Source organism: Leucopleurus acutus (genome assembly GCF_964270905.1).
Source record: "Leucopleurus acutus genome assembly, chromosome: 15".
NCBI classification, from domain to species: domain Eukaryota; kingdom Metazoa; phylum Chordata; class Mammalia; order Artiodactyla; family Delphinidae; genus Leucopleurus; species Leucopleurus acutus.
This window is the reverse complement of record NC_139157.1, coordinates 6,703,984-6,725,156: the sequence shown is the minus strand read 5'-3', so window position 1 is coordinate 6,725,156 and position 21,173 is coordinate 6,703,984. Positions and strand designations below refer to the sequence as shown.

General features: G+C 39.7%; 1 protein-coding gene across 2 annotated transcripts in view; it reads right to left on the bottom strand.

Moving 5' to 3' along the window:
* Nucleotides 1–21,173, bottom strand: part of PRKN (parkin RBR E3 ubiquitin protein ligase) — a gene marked incomplete at its 3' end in the record, with an annotated part of 1,244,701 nt that overhangs the window by 505,516 nt on the left and 718,012 nt on the right. For both annotated transcript variants that reach the window (XM_082855877.1, XM_082855878.1), the window contains exon 6: nucleotides 9,807–9,922. In XM_082855877.1, the coding sequence (XP_082712003.1) occupies nucleotides 9,807–9,922 (116 nt within the window). The remainder of the gene's footprint in view (nucleotides 1–9,806; nucleotides 9,923–21,173) is intronic.

Sequence of the window (21,173 nt, the reverse complement as noted above, 5' to 3'; positions counted from 1 at the left end):
ACTAGAGACACAAACCTACTGAAGAAGCATCAGCATCTACTACAAAGTCTGTAGTTATTTTAAGAATACTATGCACAAAGAATTCAATTTCACACATGCAGCTCTGAAGGTACACTTACGTATTATTCAGTGAAGTGTGACTTTTCATTTAGATCAAATGACTAAGTTAATTTACTCAGTTTTGATTCCAAGTTTTCTTGTGCATATACAAAAAGTTAAGTGATAGCTGTCAGTGTTAGCTTGCTTAGCAGAAGAACTTCATAAGGAGTTAAACTGAATAGTTTTCTGTCAGCGTCACTGTCTAATAAAAATGGAAAACCTGTTAAATCCAATAATTGTTCCGTTTTTCTTTTCACGTAATTCATTGACTCAAAGTAAAGAGTTTGGAAATTTATTCTCTTGATGGTGAAATATCTGAATTTATTGTGAATTCTAGTGCAAATTCAGTTTAAAAGTTCCACACTGACTATTCTTAAAGTGATGATGTGAATATATATTTCAGTGGAATACAGCCTTATGGTTAAAAACAACATCCTTATTAAATTTAGGAATGTGTGGAACATGCTTGGAAGTAATCATGGGATGCATCTAACTCATAATTGTGTTCAAACAAGCTGTGATATTCTACCAATCAAAGCAGAAGCTGTAGTTGTTAAAATTTACAAATATTTTTATAAAGACAGTAACTGAACCACAAAATTGTGACAAAACAGACTTTGGATACAAAAGCATCTCTGTTGTCTCTCTACAGCTCATTATCAGTCCAACTTTTAGGCAAGTTTCAGCCTTGAAAAAACTACTTTGTAAATCAAGTCTAGTGTCAACTGAAGGGTGGCAAAATATGCCAACCCAAAATGTGTCACTTTGGCATAAGAATTACTTTGAGCTGAAGCCGATTGAGAGGGAGCAGACATAAGAAAAGCTCTCTGCCCTCCCTTATTTGCCTAAAAGCAGGACAAACATTTGTCAATGTATCCCCCTCCCCTCTCTATCAAGGACAGAAGTTAATCACTGGAGACAACTTTAGACACTTATCAGCCCAGAGGGCACCAGAGGAGTCTATACAGCAAACTTTACTAACTAGTCCTTACCTTTCATTAGTTCCACCATATATTCACCCGCCCACAATCTGTTCCCGTAGAAGTTCAATGTCTCTTTCCTTTGTCTTGTCGCTTCTCCACAAATTTATTGTTCTTCGGCTAAGGGGCTACAGAAGCCCAAGTTCTAACCATCTGTTTGAGTTACTCATCTCTGGGTACTCCCATGTGTATGTGTGTTGCATGTGCTAATAAATTTCTTTCTTTTCTTTTTATTGTGGCTTTTGTCAGAACCCCAGCTGGAGAACCTAGAAGGGTAGGAGGAAAGTATTTTTTTTCCTCCCCTACACTTACAATAGTACTAACTACTTTACAAGAGTCTTCTAAATTTGTTTGCATTTTGTTCAAAATCAATTAGCAATCGTTAATCAAAGTATTCAACTAATGAATGTCCCAAATCTTCAGCTTCTGAAGCCTCAAGTAACAAAAAATCACTGGAAAAGGTTTGCGAGACGCCATTGAAACGAATCCCTGTAAAAGTAGGGGGGAAACTGATAAGATTAAATGATGAGAACTCAAATGATATACTGGATTTCCATTCTGAAATCTATAACTGAACTTTTGGAATATTTCAATTGGTGGGAAGAATTTTTCAGTGAAACTCCTATTTTTAATTTGTAGTTTCCATATTGATATCACAAAGAAGTGGAATTGAGAAAACTGATTTTGCTGCATCTAAATGTGGTAGAACTTTCAAAATATGCATAAATAAAAATAACTTATTTGGCAAGTTCTGTTTTGTAAAAATGCTTGTCAAAGAAAGGGTCTCTGAGTGGAGCAAAAAACAGTACTTGGGATAATATTCTGTCAGAAATATTTGCTCATTTTAATTAAAAACATGTTAGAATTGAGATTACTTTATCAAAATCTTCTCTGAGCTTGCTGCCAGTAGAGGTAGGTTTCCTCAGTTAAAATATTATGATCTGTAGAGAAACATCCATTAGAGGCATTAACAATTTTAAATGTTTTAGTCACACTACAACTGAAGAAGACTTTAGGCACCTGTTTTTTTTTTTGTTTTTTTTTAGTTAAAAAAAATACAAACATACATTTTAAACAAAATCGCTCAGGAGGAGGAACTGGATGGAGACGGGTAATGACAGCACCAGGTGTCAGAGTTTAGTTTTGGGGTCAAGGGTCAAGGTTCTTTCCAGGGTGACATGAAAGGAGGAAGGGCTTCAGCATAGCAGGTGATGTCAGTATCTAGCTGGCTGGATGTAAGATAGCAAATTATCCTATGTATTTTTAAAATGTTGTCTTGGTCAAGTGAAAAAAATCACTGGGAAATCTTGGCCTAAAGAGCTATGTTTGGGTCCCTGTTTCATAGCAATGACACCGAGAATGCACTGAAGTTGCAATGTCAAGTTCTGCCTTGCCTGGATGAGCCCATCTCCACCACACTACTCATCTACAAGCCTGTGCAGCTGGCACTGGCTCTCCCTGCATCCGACTTAAAAACATGTTTATCTCAGCTTGAAGCCCCTGAAACAGTTCCTTGAGTCACAGATGAGCTCAATAAATATCTGTTGCATGAACAGATTGACTTTTAAGTTCTCTCTATAAGAGAAGGAGGCATTAAAGACAATAGACTTCTGAATAAAATTGCTTTGCCTATGATATTGATATTATAGGATGCTGCCTTCTGTGTTCACACTTCTGCACATCAATGTGTGGGTGTGATGGTGTAAGGACTGTCACAACAGCACATGAAGCAGCCCTTAGTGCTGTGAAAATCTACGTCTAGACCTAGAAACCCTTGAAATTCCATTCCCAGTGTACTTCAGATGCCAAAATTGAGGCCATGTTTTCTTTGACATAGAATTTGTCAAATTAACAAGAAACAGAATCAACACATCATGACCCTTACTTCAAAAAATAACTTGTCTGCTCTGCACGTTATTGAGACTATTGCTTATTTGGTTGCAAATAGCTCTACAAGCTGTGAAGCCACAAAGGACAAATCTGCAAATACCTAATTCTAAATGTCATGGGAAACAAGAACTATGTAGATGATGTATATAGAGGGTGAGGTAGATGATATCACTGCTTACCAATAAGAAATATCCCAGCAGTTTAACTTTTCTGAGGATAAGAATCAGTGCAAATATTATTTGCAATACACATAATTTCTTTCCCTCCACAAGTTTATAATGAATTGCTAATTATAAGGATAAAGTTGCAATTAAAAGCAAATGCACAGGTCACTTACAATATTTTTCTAAGCAAAATTAGCTCTTTAAAGACTCTGTGGGCATTTATTTCCAATGAAAATGGACCTTAAAAGTAATGGTCGGCTGTCACCAAAGTCCTAGTGAGGGCCACTTAGATGCTTTAGGAATACAGCCGCTTCTTAACATCCACCATCAGAAAATGAACTGCTTAAAATCCAGACGGTTACAACATGGAAGGTTGACCTTAATAGATACGAAATTGGTCCAGAAGGATTTGCAATATTGTCCTAGTAGTGCCAGCGGGGGCTGCTGTGCACCTGCAGCGACAGTTAAATGAAAAGGTGAGGCTTATGAATTTCATGCACAAGCACCTGTAACATCTCCAGGAAACCCCGCTGATGCAGCCACTTGGATCTGAAATCTACAGGGTTCACTGCAGGAGAAATGAAGGTCACTGACTGACATTAAAACTGACATGGCTCACGTTTCAAAGTCTCAATGTTGATAAAATACTTCTGTTTTTATAAGTAACTGACCCCAAACAATATAGCTGAGTAATCTATCTCCTACTAGTAGGACTCTGAAATTTGGCTTTCTCCCTTATTTCTAATAGTGCCTTAAAACTCTCTACTGATTTCTGATTAATTTATTTTGTTTAACTCAGTTTGGACAATTCCATTAGATTCAGAAGGGATTTTTAAAAGTAGAGCGTTCCACACAAAAAGAATTTGTTTTCTGTTTGTCACACTGAATAAAACAGGTTTACTTTAATCCAAACCAGCAAATATTTATGTAAATCTCTTGGATGCAAAGACTTGTGCAGGACACTGTATCAATAGCATCAGTCAGGTTTGCACATCAGTCAAGCTTGGACCTCATCCTTCTAGCAGCCTACAACTTAGAGTGGACAGGCATGTATACAGCTGTTTTCTTCAACTCTTACTGGTGTTTAAATTGTCTTTGTATTTCACTTTACTGCTAGTATTTTCCTTTTCACATGCAATCCTACCTTCCAACCTCACCAGATAGCTTGCCTTTTACTGTCCAGAGAAAACTGGGACCATGCCGGGGGTAAGGTGTGATGAGAGAAAAACACACAGGCCTTGATGTGTAGGTTGGTTCAGCCAGTTCCTCGTGTTAAGATCAGGTGTAATTTTTTAAATGTCTTAGCCTCAACTTCTTCATACGTAAGATAGACGTTCAAAGAATTTGAAATTAAAGAATTACAAGTCATTAAGCACCACCTTCGAATTTCAAAGGAGGCAATGCAATTGCCTTAATGTAAGGCTTTACCCACATGAAGGATTCTCCTTTCTGGAAGGGTTTATAGCAGCTCTCCCTCAAGACTGGATCAGACTGAGGTGTGCCACACTTTTTCAGGAAAGAATCTCACAGCTTAAGTAGAGAGATCTTACTCCAATGGGGTCTGGGCACAGTGTGAAGTTACTCGTTTCAAGCTAGAAGACATATCTTTGAAGTTTCCTCTTTCATCTTAAAAAGTTATGATATTCCATTCTACTATAGAAGGTACTCCTGTTTATTCTACTATCAATTTGGTATTCTGATTTACCTTTCTCTAGAATGCTATGTAAGATGGACACTCCAAGATACTCCCATACTTAAAGGGAAGTATTTTTTGTTCCTGGCATGCTACATTACCTAGGAGTATACATACCATTTGGGTCAGATAGGAGAAATATATAGATCTGTATGCTCAAAGAATATCACTGCTGCTATGACACAAACACACACACAATTTCAAGGATTTTTCCATTACAGAAATAAAGCCACTTACTGAAAAAGTCTCTGTGATGACCTAGATGGGTGGGGTGGGGGAGGGTGGGAGGGAGGTCCAAGAGGGAGGGGATATATGTACACATACAGCTCATTCATTTCACTGTATAGCAGAAACTGACACAACATTGTAAAGCAATTATACTCCAATAAAAAAAAAGATTTCAGTTAAATCCTATGTGAGTATACCTGTAGTCTCTCACAATGCTCTTCAGAGCCTGATGATGAATCAAATCATACGTTTCCATCTGACACCAAAATGTCAAGAAAGGGTAAAGCTGATAGAAGATAGCCATTAAGCAACATAAAAGGAACTTCTATATAGAATTGACAAGAGAAGCGTAGACATAACAAATGCATTCAAAGGGAACATAACTAAGATACCCATTTCTCATCTCTCTTTGTTAAATCAACAAATGAATTCATACCAAAATACTATCAAATCATAGTCAAATCACTCTCCCCCAGGAACACCAAGAACAAGTCCAAACAGACTTTCAGATAAACCTTTACTAATCTCCAAGACCAAGTAAATCTTTTAAGTGCGCAATCCAAGGCATTGCTCCAGTAGGCTGAATGAACCTTAACACAAATTTGAAAGCAAGAAAATTATTTAAAAACATTTATATCAAACAACAATGACATCGAAAACATAAGACTTTATTGGAAGAGGTAAGGAAAATTACAAGGTAGTAGTGCTTCTTAGATTTAATGTCCTACTGGGAAGTGGACTATAGAACATGTTTCTGGAAGGTGAAATTTTGACTATAAACATGGTTGTTTTTTAGTCTGTCTTCGGTTTTGGAAACCAGGAATAATGAATAAAGGTGAAAAGTACAGGGACGCACTAGGCAGCTTTAGAAGAAGCAAAGCTAGGGAAGGAGGGTGGTGATTTTTTTCTTTTTGCCAAATGATATCATGGTAATAATTTTTCTATTTTGTTATGTTTTCAAATTTTATATTTTTAAATTTTAAGAAGGCTCATTCTGTAAAGTAAGATTCACGGTGCAGAAATACTGTTTTCCCCTGAAGCTACCTGATATCACGGTGAGCCCCAAGATATACATACTGGTTGGGGAAGGAATACGATCTTACTTTGGCATTGCCCGTGTCATTTTTTTGTGGCTGAATATTGTTATTCCTGAGCGCAGTTGAGGTATCCAGGGATGTGTTGAACCTTTCTGATATAATTTCTATTGTAAATACTTACAGCACAGCTATTATACCTTCAAGTGCTGTAATTTCTGGTTTGGCTCAAGTTTTTGCTTTTGGCTCGATTCACTATTTAGTCATAAACCTAAGACTATCAACTGATAACCTCAACTGGATGAAGATCAAGCCACTGCTGTAAATAAGGAGTGGGGACCGCAAGGCTGGATGGCAGATGGGAACCTGATGGCTCACACAAAACCTCAGGACGTTTTAGCCCTCAAATAGTTTGCTTTTATCTTTAAGAGACAGGAAAATAGTTTATATACAATATAAACTCAAAAGACACAAATCACATACCTGAATTAAAATTTAAGCCTAACATCTGGAAATGAATAGCACATTTATCTTATACATTTTTCTACATATTACAACCACATATGTGTCATTTGGAGGCCAGTATCATTGAAAACCTCATTTTTTATTTCTGCATCTGTCAGAAGACAGGACCACAAACAAGTGCTTTCTCAAATGATACTTTTGATTTATAGGCTGTGAACAAGGACTGTTTCTACCTTTTGCAGTTCTTCAGAACCAGTCAGAGCCTTACAGTTTACCTACTTCAATTCTTGGATTTTATAAGGAAACTGAAGGCTTAAGAGATTGTTACATTGCTAGATCAAAAAATTAGCTTAATGGCATTGGAGTTCCTTGAATATGTTATTATACACTTGTAAAGGATCATTAAAAGAGAGAATTATTATTAAGAAGGTAGATGAAAAATGCCAATCTCTTTTTATACAAAAGTACATGTTTGTAAGCACAAAAATAAACAAAATTCGTACCTTGCTACCAATTCTCTACAAACTATTTCAGAGAATAGAAGCAGGATAAATGCTTCCTAATTCATTCTAGGAGGCCAGCATTACCTTAATATCAATACCAGACAAAGGCAATACAAGAAAACTACAGACAAGTATCTCTCATGAACATAGAAGAAAAATCCTCAACAAAATATAGCAAATCAAATCTAAAAATGTATAAAAAGTATTATACACAATGGCCAAATGGGATTTATCCTAGAGTTTACAAGGCAGATTCAACACTGAAAAATGAACTAATGTAATCCATTACATCAATAGACTAAAAAAAAATCACATGATAATATCAATAGATGCAGAAAAAAAATCTGACAAAGTCTAACATGCATTCATGATAAACACTTTCAGTAAAGTAGGAATAAGAGGGGGACTCCCTGAACTTGATAAACTCTATCAACAAAATATCTACAACTAATGTCATACTTAATGTAAGGAACTTGAACTTTCCCACTAAGATCAGGTACAAGACAAGGATGTGCTCTCTCACTATTCCTTTCGAAATCATACTGTAAGTCCTAGCTAATGAAATAAGGCAAAAAAAAAGGAAATAAAGGTATACAGATTGGAAAGGAAGACAAAAAACTGTCTTTGTTCACAGATGACATGATCATCTATGCAGAAAATACAAAATAATCGACAAAAAAATCCTGGAAATAATAAGCACTTATAGCAAGGTTGCAAGGTACAAGGTTAATATGCAAAAGTCAATTGCCTTCCTATATACCAAGAATGAATATGTGCAATTTGAAATAAAAACACCATTTACATTGGCACCTGAAATTTGAAGTACTTAGGTATAAATCTAACAAAATATGAAATAAGACTTGTATGAAGAAAACTACAAAACTCTGATTGATGAAATCAAAGAAGAACTAAATAAATGGAGGTATTCCATGTTTGTGGGTAGGAAGACTTAATATTATCAGGTTGTGGGTTCCTCCCAAATCAATGTATACATGCAATGAAATTCCAATCAAAATCCCAGCATTATTTTATAGATATCAACAAATTGATTTTAAAGTTTAATTGGAGAGGAAAAGACCCAAAATAGTCAACACAATATTGAATGAAAAAGCAAAGCTGGACTGACATTACCTGACTTCAAGACTTACTATGAAGCTATAGTAATCAAGACAGTGCAGTGCTGGTGAAAGAACAGACATAGAGATCAGTGGAACAGAACAGAGGGCCCAGAAATAGACCCTGATCTTTGACAAAAGAACAAAGGCAATACAATGGAGCAAAGATATTCTTTCCAACAAACAATGCTGGAAAAATGGGACATCTACATGCAAAAATGGACCTAGACACAGACCTTACACCCTTCAGAAAAATTAACTCAAAATGGATCACAGACCTACATATAAAACACAAAACCATAAGACTCTTAGAAGATGACATAGGAGAAAACCTAGATGACCTTGGTCATGGCACAACTTTTTAGATACAACACCACAGCCACAAGGCATAAAAGAAATAATTGATAAGCTGGACTTCATTAAAATTCAGAACTTTTGCTGTACAAAAGACAATGTCAAGATTATGAGAAGACAAGCCACAGACTGAGAGAAAACATTTGCAAAACACACATCTGATAAAGGACTTATCCAAAATATACCCCAAACACTTACAACTCAACAAAAAGAAAACAAACAATCTAATTAAAAAATGGGCCAAAGGCCATAACAGACACCTCACCAGAGAAGACATACAGATAGCAAATAAGCGTATAAAAAGATGTTCCACATCATATGTCATCAGGGAAGTGCAAATTAAAGCAACAATATGATGGAATCTTAGGTACCTATAAAAATGTGTTTTCATGTAATATTCCATGACACGGAAATCTTATCATGCTACCATGTTAAACGGAAAAAGCCACATACAAAACTCTATATACAATTACATATAGCACACACACACACACATGTACATACACACACACACACATGTACCATACAGACATGCAAATGTTCAGGCATACCCAAGATACTGGAAAGAATTAAACCAAAATCTTATTAACCATGAGGATAGAATTTCTAACACTTTAAGTTAATTATTTCTAAAATAAAAAATAAAGCATTAACAAGAAAAAAACAATCAGCAAAATACAAATGCAGAATATTGGGGTGTCCTCATGCAGGCTTTAATGACATCCCTATGCATGAATCTGTCAACATAAGGAGAAATAGTCATTTTCTCTAACCTACAGAGAGGGCATTCCTCTGCTGCCTGATATGAGAGGGGGCCTTATTCAATCAAGTGGTTAGTTACACATACACACTTAAATCTAACCGTGTATGAATACAGTAGCTTTTATTTACAAAACCCCCAAAAAATAATGACAGGAAAATTTTTCTTGCAGGAGACAACATTATTTTTCCAGCAATTGTCTCCTTATGTATCTGGGAGGTGGTTCATTTCCTTAGAAAGATGTTGTGAGTTATTAATATAAAGGTCACAGCTTAACAGCAGGAAACACAGAGGCAATGCTCCTAGTAAGATAATATGATCAACACTACATATTTTAATGCCATCTTTATCAACTTTAATGGAAGGTTCTAAAATACTGGCTGGTGGGCTGCATTCTGACTTATAGAAAAATGTTTCCGATTTCTCCTTTGAAAAATTAAAAAGTGACTTTAATTACCTATTGTTTTCAGAGACGTTGAGAAAGCCAGATGTTGAGAGTGACAGTGTTTTCAGATCCTTACCTGATGTCCATACATGTTATGCAGGTGATGTCTCGACTATTTGTTGTGATCAGGTTCAAAGCTACTGACGTTTCCTTGTCAGAGGTCGGGTGTGCTCCACATTTAAAGAAAAATTCCTGAAAGAATGAGAAATACGATCACTGACATGGAATCCGGCTGGCCATTTCCCCTTCTAAACATTTTCACAGTAAAGAATCTCTTCAGGAAGAGAAGAGATCTATCATTAGGTGTCAGTCTGAAATAAATCAACATCAACTCTTTTGAGGGAAACTAATGCCCTTGTGCCAAACTATTCAACAAGTCCTCTTTTTAGAAGGGTCCAATTGTCTGCTAGTCTTTTCTTCTTTTTCTCTTTCAGCCAGGTTGCTGGGGGAACACTCTGTGTGTGCCCCTAGCTCATGTCTCGGTGAGAAGTGAGTCTGGTGAAATAACACAGTGTGGATGCAGGAGGAAGCCTGAGATAGCATCTCGAAAATGAGGAAGAGGAGACCCTGAGCCACGAAATGATTTGCCCAAAGTCAGACAGTCAGAGGTGAATCCAGGAAGTAACCCAGGCTTCTTAAAGGGAAACTCAGTGCTTTTTCTACAGGATCACCGCACAGTTGGTCAGTTAGCAGCAAGAATATAGTGCAGGGTAAGAAATCTAGCAATCCCAACTACTGATAAGCATGCTAATATTGCAGACTTGTGGAGGAGCAGAGTGTGCCTCTCCCCTCGTTCTGCCCCCTTTGGCATCCCAGGATTCCCTGGGAGTCTCACCTGCCCACCCCCTGCCAGGCAGTTAGGAATGTTCTTAAACCCGCACCTCTTTCCTTCTTAGTTCATTTCCCAGCCCTGTCCTGCCACACACTCCTTTATCTTAGCTTGTGCGATCGTAGTTCCCCAAGCAGGGACTGAACCCTGGCCCTAGGCAGTGAGAGTGTGAAGTCCTAACCTCTGACCACCAGGGAATTCCCAAGCTACATCTTTTGATTGATAATATTCTCCCTTCTCAAACAAAATATTTTTTGTTTTTCTTATTTTCATCTTCTGTTATTTCTGTATTTTTCACATACCCCTTTTCCCTCTCACACACCAAAGTGTTTGACAGGTAAGTACTCTGCTTCTTGTCAAACAGTCTGTACAGCTTCCATGGTAATAACATCCATGAAGCTAAATTGTGTGCCACTGCAAAACTTCTGTACAAATGTAACACTGGAGGACAGAAGAACCCTTGCACATACACTTAATCCTCAGCTCCATTTGTGTATAACTACTGGGATATAGAAAGTATTTTCCCTTTTAACACTAGACCTGGTGTCAGCAAACTGTTATTAAAGCACCATATATTAAATGTCTTCAGCTTGGCGGGCCATATGGTCTTTGTTGCACTGCTCGACTCTGCATTATTGTCTAAAAGCAGCCATGGACCATATGCAAATGAATGGATGTGGCTGTGTCCTAATAAAACTTTATTTACAAAAACATGTAGCAAATTGGATTTTGCCTGCAGGCATAAATTGTCCAACCAAAAGACCCTGAGATATCTGTGGAATGTCTTATTCACATTTGTACCCTAACAGTATACAGGACAAGCATTAGATATATTTTCCTAAATAAAAAAAGAAAATCAATAGATTTACTTAATAAATGCTACCAGTGTTTCTTTATACATCTGACACCACCACTCTTAATCTGTCCTTTCCCTGCTTGTAACCAAACTAACTTCCTCCTCCTCTGACCTGAGACACAGTGAGCCACACCTGTGGGTGTCAAAGTCCAATGGGCATCAGAATCACCCAGGAGGCTTGTTAAACTAGACATCGCTGGGAGCCACCCCAGGTGTTCTGACACGGCGCCAAGGATTTGCATTTCCAACAAGTTTCCAGGTGATGCTGTTACTACTGCTCTGCGGACCACACTTTTGAGAACCACTGAGTTACAGCAACATTAGCGGTAAGGGGAGTAAACTCTACTTATTCTTTCGGAAGACAGTGGCTGTAGCAGACCTCGCTTATCACACGTGAAAATAATGTCATGTCTCAGGGAAAATATGTTACTCTTAAAAATCTGGAGTGTGCAGAGAAATGTCCTCAAGCCAGGAGTTAGGAACCCAGGCTGTTCTTAAGAACAAGTGTCTCATCAATTCCAGATGGTATAGCTGCTAGCTAGCCAGAACCCATCCTACCTGGGGCAAGTGACAGAGCAGCCAACCTGCCAGCCTGCAGTCCTCAGCCCAGAAGATGAGGGTGTGCCAACAGTCCTGCTATGATGGGTGGGGTGTGCAGTGCAGCTGATGGGAGCCCGTCAGGCGTGTCGGTAAAGTCCAACGTGGCTTCCCTTGAAGCAGCATGGAAATCATACTGATTGTTTTTGTTTTCTCTTTTAACATGGAATGCCACCCTTTTCACTCAATTTTTTGAAATGATATACATCCTTCAAAGGTCAGTTCAAGGGTATTATGAAAAAGAGTTAAGGCAAACCTTGACTATCAAAACAAGACATCTGGAGGACATGACTGATCCTTGTGAAATACACAGAGCTAGCTGTGACTGCTTTTTGCAGATATGAAAAAAATGCTCACTCATAACGAAAAGTAATTCCTCCAAAATGGCTGAGTTGGCTGGACTATCAAGAAGATATTTCATATACAGATAGACAGTATTTATATTTTTTCTTAGCTTGCAGAAAGCTACTGGTAGACATTCAGCTAACAAATCACATACTGCTCTAACACCAGCTAAAAGTCAGATAAAAGCCAAAATCCTTTTTAATGGAGGTAGGGATTTTACAAACAATGGTATAATAAGTTACAAATGTTTGGAAAATTCCAGTAATTCACATGGCGTGACAGAATTAAAATACAAATTACCAACTCTGTATATTAAATATGTATCAGTCATCAGTGAATTTCCGGGCCTTCTCCACCAGTTTTTATGAAAGGAGGTTCTTTTCTGGTGCTAGAGTAGCAAAACTGGTGGAGGGTCCGAGATTTTGCCCAGCTTGCAAGCTAACAGACCGTCTCAGGGATGCTGGCAGAAGACATGAGACAAAAAAACTGCATGGCTCAGAGCCCAGGCAGAATGAAGTATGGACATCATGATTATGTCAGTTTCTCTGCATCCCAACTCCCAGGAGATGAAGTGGCCAGGCCAAGCTAGATGGGGGGTTTCTGCATCACAGCTGAGGACCCTGAGCTTACGGAACCCAGATGTTTTATAAGGACTTGTAAGCCAACTTTCCCTTTGTCCTAAAAGGAGACACTGTGTTTATTATACTGAACAATAAGCAGGTCCACCTTTTACTCTAGAGAGAGATACTATCATTATTTTCCAGGTTGTTTGCTATACAATTTCCTTGAAAAGATTATCCAGAAAAAAAGGGTAGTTAGTACTCCCTCACAAGTTGTGCAGAAACTTGAGAGAACCCTGGAGAAGTGTCTGCCAATAGTAATAACACCTTTTCCCACAGACTAATCAGCAGAACGATCTGATCATTTCCTGTCCTACACAATCAATGGGTTATTAGCACTTTCAAAATCTTTCTGATATTTGCAGGCTGCGTTCAAAACACACAAACAATAAAGCAAAACACAACAGAAGTAAGAAAAACCTTGCTGAAAAATTCCACCTTGGGTATTGCAACTTGCTTGTGTAGAGCTGCCATCCCACACACAGCTGCATGATTCTTTTGGAGTAATCGTCTACGAATTCTGCTTTCTATGATGTTTGATGTTTTTCTCTTGATTGTTCAGATTAAAAAATCAAGGATGCCAAAGCCAGAAAAATCTTCTAGCCAGGGTCTAAGCAGTGTGGTCAGAAAGTTGACACCACTGTGAGATCTGGCCATCAGGGGCATGACCCCAGCTGATCCCCACAAGGACCCAGGGAACAGCTCACTCTCGGCCAGATGACAGCGGTTGCGTCCCAGGGCCTGGCTGCTTGAGGTGGCATTACTCTAGTTCCAGTGGGTGCCGGGTTTGACAAGCAAAGTTACTTCTATATCACCAGGGATATAGTCCCCTATGGGTGCAGAAGAGAAAACTTCTTGTTCATTGCGGGGAGGGACATCTGTCACTTCTAGTGAAGGAAATATAGGATTCTTATGTGGGTAAATAAAGACTCTCAAAGGGACCCACCCATCTTTCACAAACGCCATCTCACAGGTAAAATCAGCTACAAAAAAACAAGAAAGAAAACCAAACAAATCAAGTCCCATTAACTGAAATGAATTCCTGCACCTAACCAGGAGCTGCAGTTCCCACTGGCTGGCTCACTTCACTTGGATCCATTTACTCGGTTCTGGGAGGCCCTAATTAGCTATGGAGCTAAAGTCTAGGACAGTAATTGGCCAGGGTTTTTTTTTTCCCCAAATGATAGTGTGAACTATTTTAAAAAATGAAAAAAAAATAATCTCAGAGTAAGACCTTAAAAAATGTGCTTGGGGTTATAATGTGACCCTGTTAAATGCTATTTAGTACTATAATGTGCTTTTCACCTTATTAATACTAAAGAGAAAATCCAAAATATAACAAGAGTTATATTCTTTAAGTTCTTAGAAACATACTCATATTTTTGCCATTTCTGTGGACAAGGCTACGATTCTTTCCTTCCATTCTCACTGAGGCCTCGTATTTTATCATAACCCACTCATCCTTTCCTTTCAGATCTTAGAGGCCTAGCCCGCTGGCTGAATGACGCCCATAAAAAGCAATGTTATACGAAGGGAAAGACCTGTGAACAGTTCAACTGTTGGAAGCTACCTATTTCTCCTCATTCCATTCTGCTACCTGACTCAAGACACTGCCAGTGTTTCTAACAAACAAAGGGGAAAATGAAAAGTATGGAAACGAATAAATAAACCAGCAAAATCTGAACTGAATTAATACCAATTTATAAATACCCAATTTATAAAAACTTATGTAATCAGAAGCTAATCGTCAACTCTAAACACAAATTAATGTGTTCCAAATTTCTATAAAAATAACTTACAACTACCATCTGGCAAGCCCTGCTTGTCTCAAACACAATCTAGTTTCACAAACCTGAAAAAACAGCAGTGAGACCTGACTTCTTCCATCATGAAACTTCAAACAACTTTTATCGAACTTCTTAAAGTTAACAATTTTAATAGATATTGCTTAACAATTACATGTTTTCCACATAAAAATGGTCTCTCTTTACAAAGAGTTAAATCCCATGTTAGTCTCCAACTTCTTCTTAGTTAATATCCCCCAAAGGCAACGTATCTTTCTTTTGATAAAATAAAAGGGACACACAGTTTTCACTATAAGGTTACAGTGGATCTACGGTCTGTACTAAAGAAGTAACTGGCCATTTGCATGGGTCAGGGTCAAGTTAGGGAAGCAGGGCCCATACCAGTTAGTTCAGTTGAGAGAATTTAATGCTGACGGAGATCTAGTTGCAAAGGTGGTGGAAACCCAGAAGAACTAAACCAGGGCAGGAAGCTCCTTGCCATTAGCAGCATTAGCACAGGGTGATCTACTCACCGGGGACTGGGGGACGGGGGTAGGTGGGAGGATGGATAAGATGCAGCCCCTGCCAAAGACCCCTCCCAAAGAGAAAGGGAGAAACATCCCAGCTCTGCCCTCTCTCCACCCTCCTATCTCTCACCAGGCTGTGCTTGGGGAAAGCCCGCCTGAAACAAGGAGAGGGGGTCTGCCTGTCCAAGCCACGTGCCAGCAGAGAGAGGAAGGGCAGGTGCATCTGAACGCCACCAGCACGTGCTGGTGCGGTCAGGAGGCAAAGCCAAGTCAAAAGTCTTCAACATTCACTGCTTGTTAGTGGGGACATATTCTAATCAGCCTCCAGAAAAGGAAAAGTGATACGTTCAGATATGGTTCTGTAAAATGTATTAAATAAAAATACATAAATATTTACACTAAATAATAAACCTGTCAGAAGATTACCCACCCAAATTTTCAACTAAGAGGGACTGAGGACACAGGGGCATTGTTATCTATGAGAAAACTAGTAATAAGCATCTTACATCCCTATCAAAGAGGTCCTCGCTGTTACCAAGTTACAACAGACAAACTGTCACTTAGAATCAATCTAAATGTCTCTCATGAGCCTAGAAATTCTGTCCGTAGTATCCTCAGTCCGTCTCTCCTCAGCCTGCCCGCTCCAACAGCTCCGCACTTGGTTATCTGCAGACTCTTTCGTAAGAAGCAACTGCTAGTTTTAAGTCTCATTAACCATTCAGAAATCTCATTATTAATGTGAATATGATAGTTTTAATTTTCTCTAAGCTAAAACATGACAAATGAGCATAATTACCATACTCTCTGCCTGGCACATAAGAAAAACCTGTAAATGAGCCATGCCACGACCTGCGCATCTGTGCCTTATTATTAGCGAATCTCAGTTTTCATGCTGATGCGTTAGGCTCCCTTTACATTATGTAAATCCAGGAAATAATTATATAAGCTTGGACATAAAATAACTATGCAACTTGTTAGGTTGTATAAGACTTGTAGACTTTGCTAATTTAACAATGCCAGTTGTAAAGTTAGGTTACACCTAAGTAAACAAATAAAATCTCGAAAGTTAACGAGCCTGCTATCATGTTCAACGATGTTTGTTTTCTCTCAATAAGGTGTTACTAAAGCCTCTAGATGGTGTGCAAAGTTTATCAGGAGAAAGAAAATCAATATACTCCCACAAAAAGCAAAATCACGTCAGATCTTTGCTAAGAAGGTCAGTTGCTGCCTGTAAGCATCACAACCACTGACAAAACCTTACAGAAGGCTTTCCGCCTCCTCCAAGGCCGCCCGTCCTTCGGTTAACAACAAATAAATAGATATGCATATAAAGAAGCATGCACATGTGCACAGGCATGTAAACGCACCAGACACGCAACGTGCCAAGCCAAGCCATTCTAAGCAGGAAAAAGTCTTAGCTCTGAAGTCAGCAAGCACACAGCTTTCTCATCTCACCACTGCATCAGGTCCAATGGCGCAGCCATTTTCATATCAATAAAATTGTTATATTCCAAAAGAATTTTAAAAATTTTATCCTATTACCAAAGTTAAAAGTATAAGCTAGGTCTGCTACCTAGTCCAATGTATAAAATAAAAATAAAAATGAAATTCTAAAATCCAAAAGGCGAAGAGGAGCTTCAAGATGGCGGAAGAGTAAGACGCGGAGATCACCTTCCTCTCCACAGATACACCAGAAATACATCTACACGTGGAACTGCTCCTATAGAACACGTACTGAACGCTGGCAGAAGCCCTCAGACCTCCCAAAAGGCAAGAAACTCCCCACGTACCTGGGTAGGGCAAAAGAAAAAACAGAGACAAAGAATAGGGACGGGACCGGCGCCAGTGGAAGGGAGCCGTGAAGGAGGAACGGTTTTCACACACTAGGAGCCCCTTCGCGGGCGGAGACTGCGGGTGGCGGAGGGAGAAGCTTCGGAGCCGCGGGGCAGAGCGCAGCAACAGGGGTGCAGAGGGCAAAGCGGAGAGATTCCCGCACAGAGGATCAGGGCCGACCAGCACTCACCAGCCCGAGAGGCTTGTCTGCTCACCCTCCGGGGCGGGCGGGGCTCGGAGCTGAGGCTCGGGCTTCGGGCAGAGCGCAGGGAGAGGACAGGCGCGTGAACACAGCCTGAAGGGGCTAGTGCGCCACGGCTGGCCGGCAGGGAGTCCGGGAAAATGTCTGGAGCTGCCGAAGAGCTAAGAGACTTTTTCTTGCCTCTCTTGTTTCCTGGTGCGCGAGGAGAGGGGATTCAGAGCGCCGCATAAAGGAGCTCCAGAGACGGGCGCGAGCCCGGCTATCAGCGCGGACCCCAGACACGGGCATGAGATGCTAAGGCTGCTGCTGCCGCCACCAAGAAGCCTGTGTGCGAGCACAGGTCACTCTCCACACCTCCCCTCCCGGGAACCTGTGCAGCCCGCCACTGCCAGTGTCCCGTGATCCAAGGACAACTTCCCCGCGGGAACGCGGCGCGCCTCAGGCTCGTGCAACGTCACGCCGCCGGCTCGTGCAACGTCACGCCGCCGGCTCGTGCAACGTCACGCCGCCTCTGACGCCGCAGGCTCGCCCCGCCTCCGCACCCCTCCCTCCACCCCCCCCCCCCCCCCCCCCGGCCTGAGTGATCCAGAGCCACCGAATCAGCTGCACCTTTAACCCTGTCCTGTCTGAGCGAAGAACAGACGCCCTCCGGCAACCTACACGCAGAGGCGGGACCAAATCCAAAGCTGAACCCCGGGAGCTTTGCGAACAAAGAAGAGAAAGGGAAATCTCTCCCAGCAGCCTCAGGAGCAGCGGATTAAAGCTCCACAATCAACGTGATGTACCTGCATCTGTGGAATACCTAAATAGATAACGAATCACCCCAAATTGAGGAGGTGGATTTTGGGAGCAACGATATATATATTTTTTCCCTTCTTCTCTTTTTGTGTGTATGTGTATGCTTCTTTGTGTGATTTTGTCTGTATAGCTTGGCTTTTACCATTTGTCCTAGGATTCTGTCTGTCTGTATTTTTTTCTTTAACTAAAACTTATTTTTCTTAATAATTATTTTTTATTTTAATAACTTTTATTTTATCTTCTTCTTTCTTTCTATTTTTTCTCCCTTTTATTCTGAGCCATGTGGAGGACAGGCTCTTGGTGCTCCAGCCAGGAGTCAGGGCTGTGCCACTGAGGTGGGTGACCCAAGATCAGAACAGTGGTCCACAAGACGCCTCCCAGCTCCACGTAATTTCAAACGGCGAAATCTCCCAGAGATCTCCATCTGAATGCCAAGACCCAGCTCCACACAACAATCATCAAGCTACAGTGCAGGACACCCCATGCCAAACAACTAGCAAGATAGGAACACAACCCCATCCATTAGGACAGAGACTGCCAAAAATCATAAGGCCACAGACACCCCAAAACACACCACCAGACGTGGATCTGCCCTCCAGAAAGACAAGATCCGCCTCATGCACCAGAACACAGGCACTAGTCCCCTCCACCAGGAAGCCTACTCAACCCACTGAACCAACCTTAGCCACTGGGGACAGACACCAAAAACAATGGACACTATTAACCTGCAGCCTGCGAAAGGAGTCCCCAAATACAGTAAGTTAAGCAAAATGAGAAGACAGAGAAACACAGCAGCAGATGAAAGAGCAAGGCAAAACCCCACCAAACCTAACAAATGAAGACAAAATAGGCAGTCTACCTGAAAAAGAATTCAGAATAATGATAGTAAAGATGATCCAAAGTCTTGGAAATAGAATGGAGAAAATACAAGAAACGTTTAACAAGGACCTAGAAGAACTAAAGAGCAAACAAACAGTGATGAACCACAAAATAAATGAAATTAAAAGTTCTCTAGAAGGGGTCAACAGCAGAATAACTGAGGCAGAAAAACAGATAAGTGGCCTGGAAGATAAAATAGGGGAAATAACTACTGCAGAGCAGAATAAAGAACAAAGAATGAAAAGAATTGAGGACAGTCTCAGAGACCTCGGAGACAACATTAAACGCACCAACATTCAAATTATAGGGGTCCCAGAAGAAGAAGAGAAAAAGAAACGGACTGAGAAAATATGTGAAGAGATTATAGTTGAAAACTTCCCTAATATGGGAAAGGAAATAGTCAATCAAGTCCAGGAAGCACAGAGTCCCATACAGGATAAATCCAACGAGAAACACGCCAAGACACATATTAATCAAACTATCAAAAATTAAAAACAAATATTAAAATCAGCAAGGGAAAAACAACAAATAACACATAAGGGAATCCCCATAAGGTTAACAGCTGATCTTTCAGCAGAAACTCTGCAAGCCAGAAGGGAGTGGCAGGACATATTTAAAGTGATGAAGGAGAAAACCCTACAACCAAGATTACTCTACCCAGCAAGGATCTCATTCAGATTTGATGGAGAAATTAAAAGCTTTACAGACAAGCAAAAGCTAAGAGAATTCAGCACCACCAAACCAGCTTTACAACAAATGCTAAAGGAACTTCTCTAGGCAGGAAACACAAGAGGAGGAAAAGACCTACAATAATAAACCCAAAACAATTAAGAAAATGGTAATAGGAATGTACATATCGATAATGACCTTAAATGTAAATGGATTAAATGCTGCAACCTAAAGACACAGAGTGGCTGAATGGATACAAAAACAAGACCCGTATATATGCTATCTACAAGAGACCCACTTCAGACCTAGGGACACATACAAACTGAAAGTGAGGGGATGAAAAACATATTCCATGCAAAACCTAACCTTACACCTAAAGCAATTAGACAAAGAAGAACAAAAAACCCCCAAATTTAGCAGAAGGAAAGAAATCTTAAAGGTCAGATCAGAAATAAATGAAAAAGAAATGAAGGAAATGATAGCAAAGATCAATAAAAGTAAAAGCGGGTTATTTGAGAAGATAAACAAAATTGATAAACCATTAGCCAGACTTACCAAGAAAAAAAGGGAGAAGATTCAAATCAATAGAATTAGACACGAAAAAGGAGAAGTAACAACTGACACTGCAGAAATACAAAGCATCATGATAGGTTACTAGAAGCAAATATATGCCAATAAAATGGACAACCTGGAAGAAATGGACAAATTCTTAGAAATGCACAACCTTCCAAGACTGAACCAGGAAGAAATAGAAAATATGAACAGACCAATCACAGGCACTGAAATTGAAACTGTGATTAAAAATCTTCCAACAAACAAAAGCCCAGGACCAGATGGCTTCACAGGCAAATTCTATCAAACATTTAGAGAAGAGCTAATACCTATCCTTCTCAAACTTTTCCAAAATATAGCAGAGGAAGGAACACTCCCAAACTCATTCTACGAGGCCACCATCATCTGATACCAAAACCAGACAAAGATGTCACAAAGAAAGAAAACTACAGACCAATATCACTGATGCACGTAGATGCAAAAATCCTCAACAAAATACTAGCAAACAGAATCCAACAGCACATTAAAAGCATCATGCACTATGATCAAGTGGGGTTTATCCCAGGAATGTAAGGATTCTTTAATATATGCAAATCAATCAATGTGATACACCATATTAACAAATTGAAGGAGAAAAACCATATGCTCATCTCAATAGATGCAGAGAAAGCTTTCAACAAAATTCAACACCCATTTATGATAAAAACCCTCCAGAAAGTAGGCATAGAGGGAACTTTCCTCAACATAATAAAGACCATATATGACAAACCCATAGCCGACATCATCCTCAATGGTGAAAAACTGAAACCATTTCCACTAAGATCAGGAAGAAGACAAGGTTGCCCACTCTCACCAGTATTATTCAACATAGTTTTGGAAGTTTTAGCCACAGCAATCAGAGATGAAAAGGAAATAAAAGGAATCCAAATTGGAAAAGAAGAAGTAAAGCTGT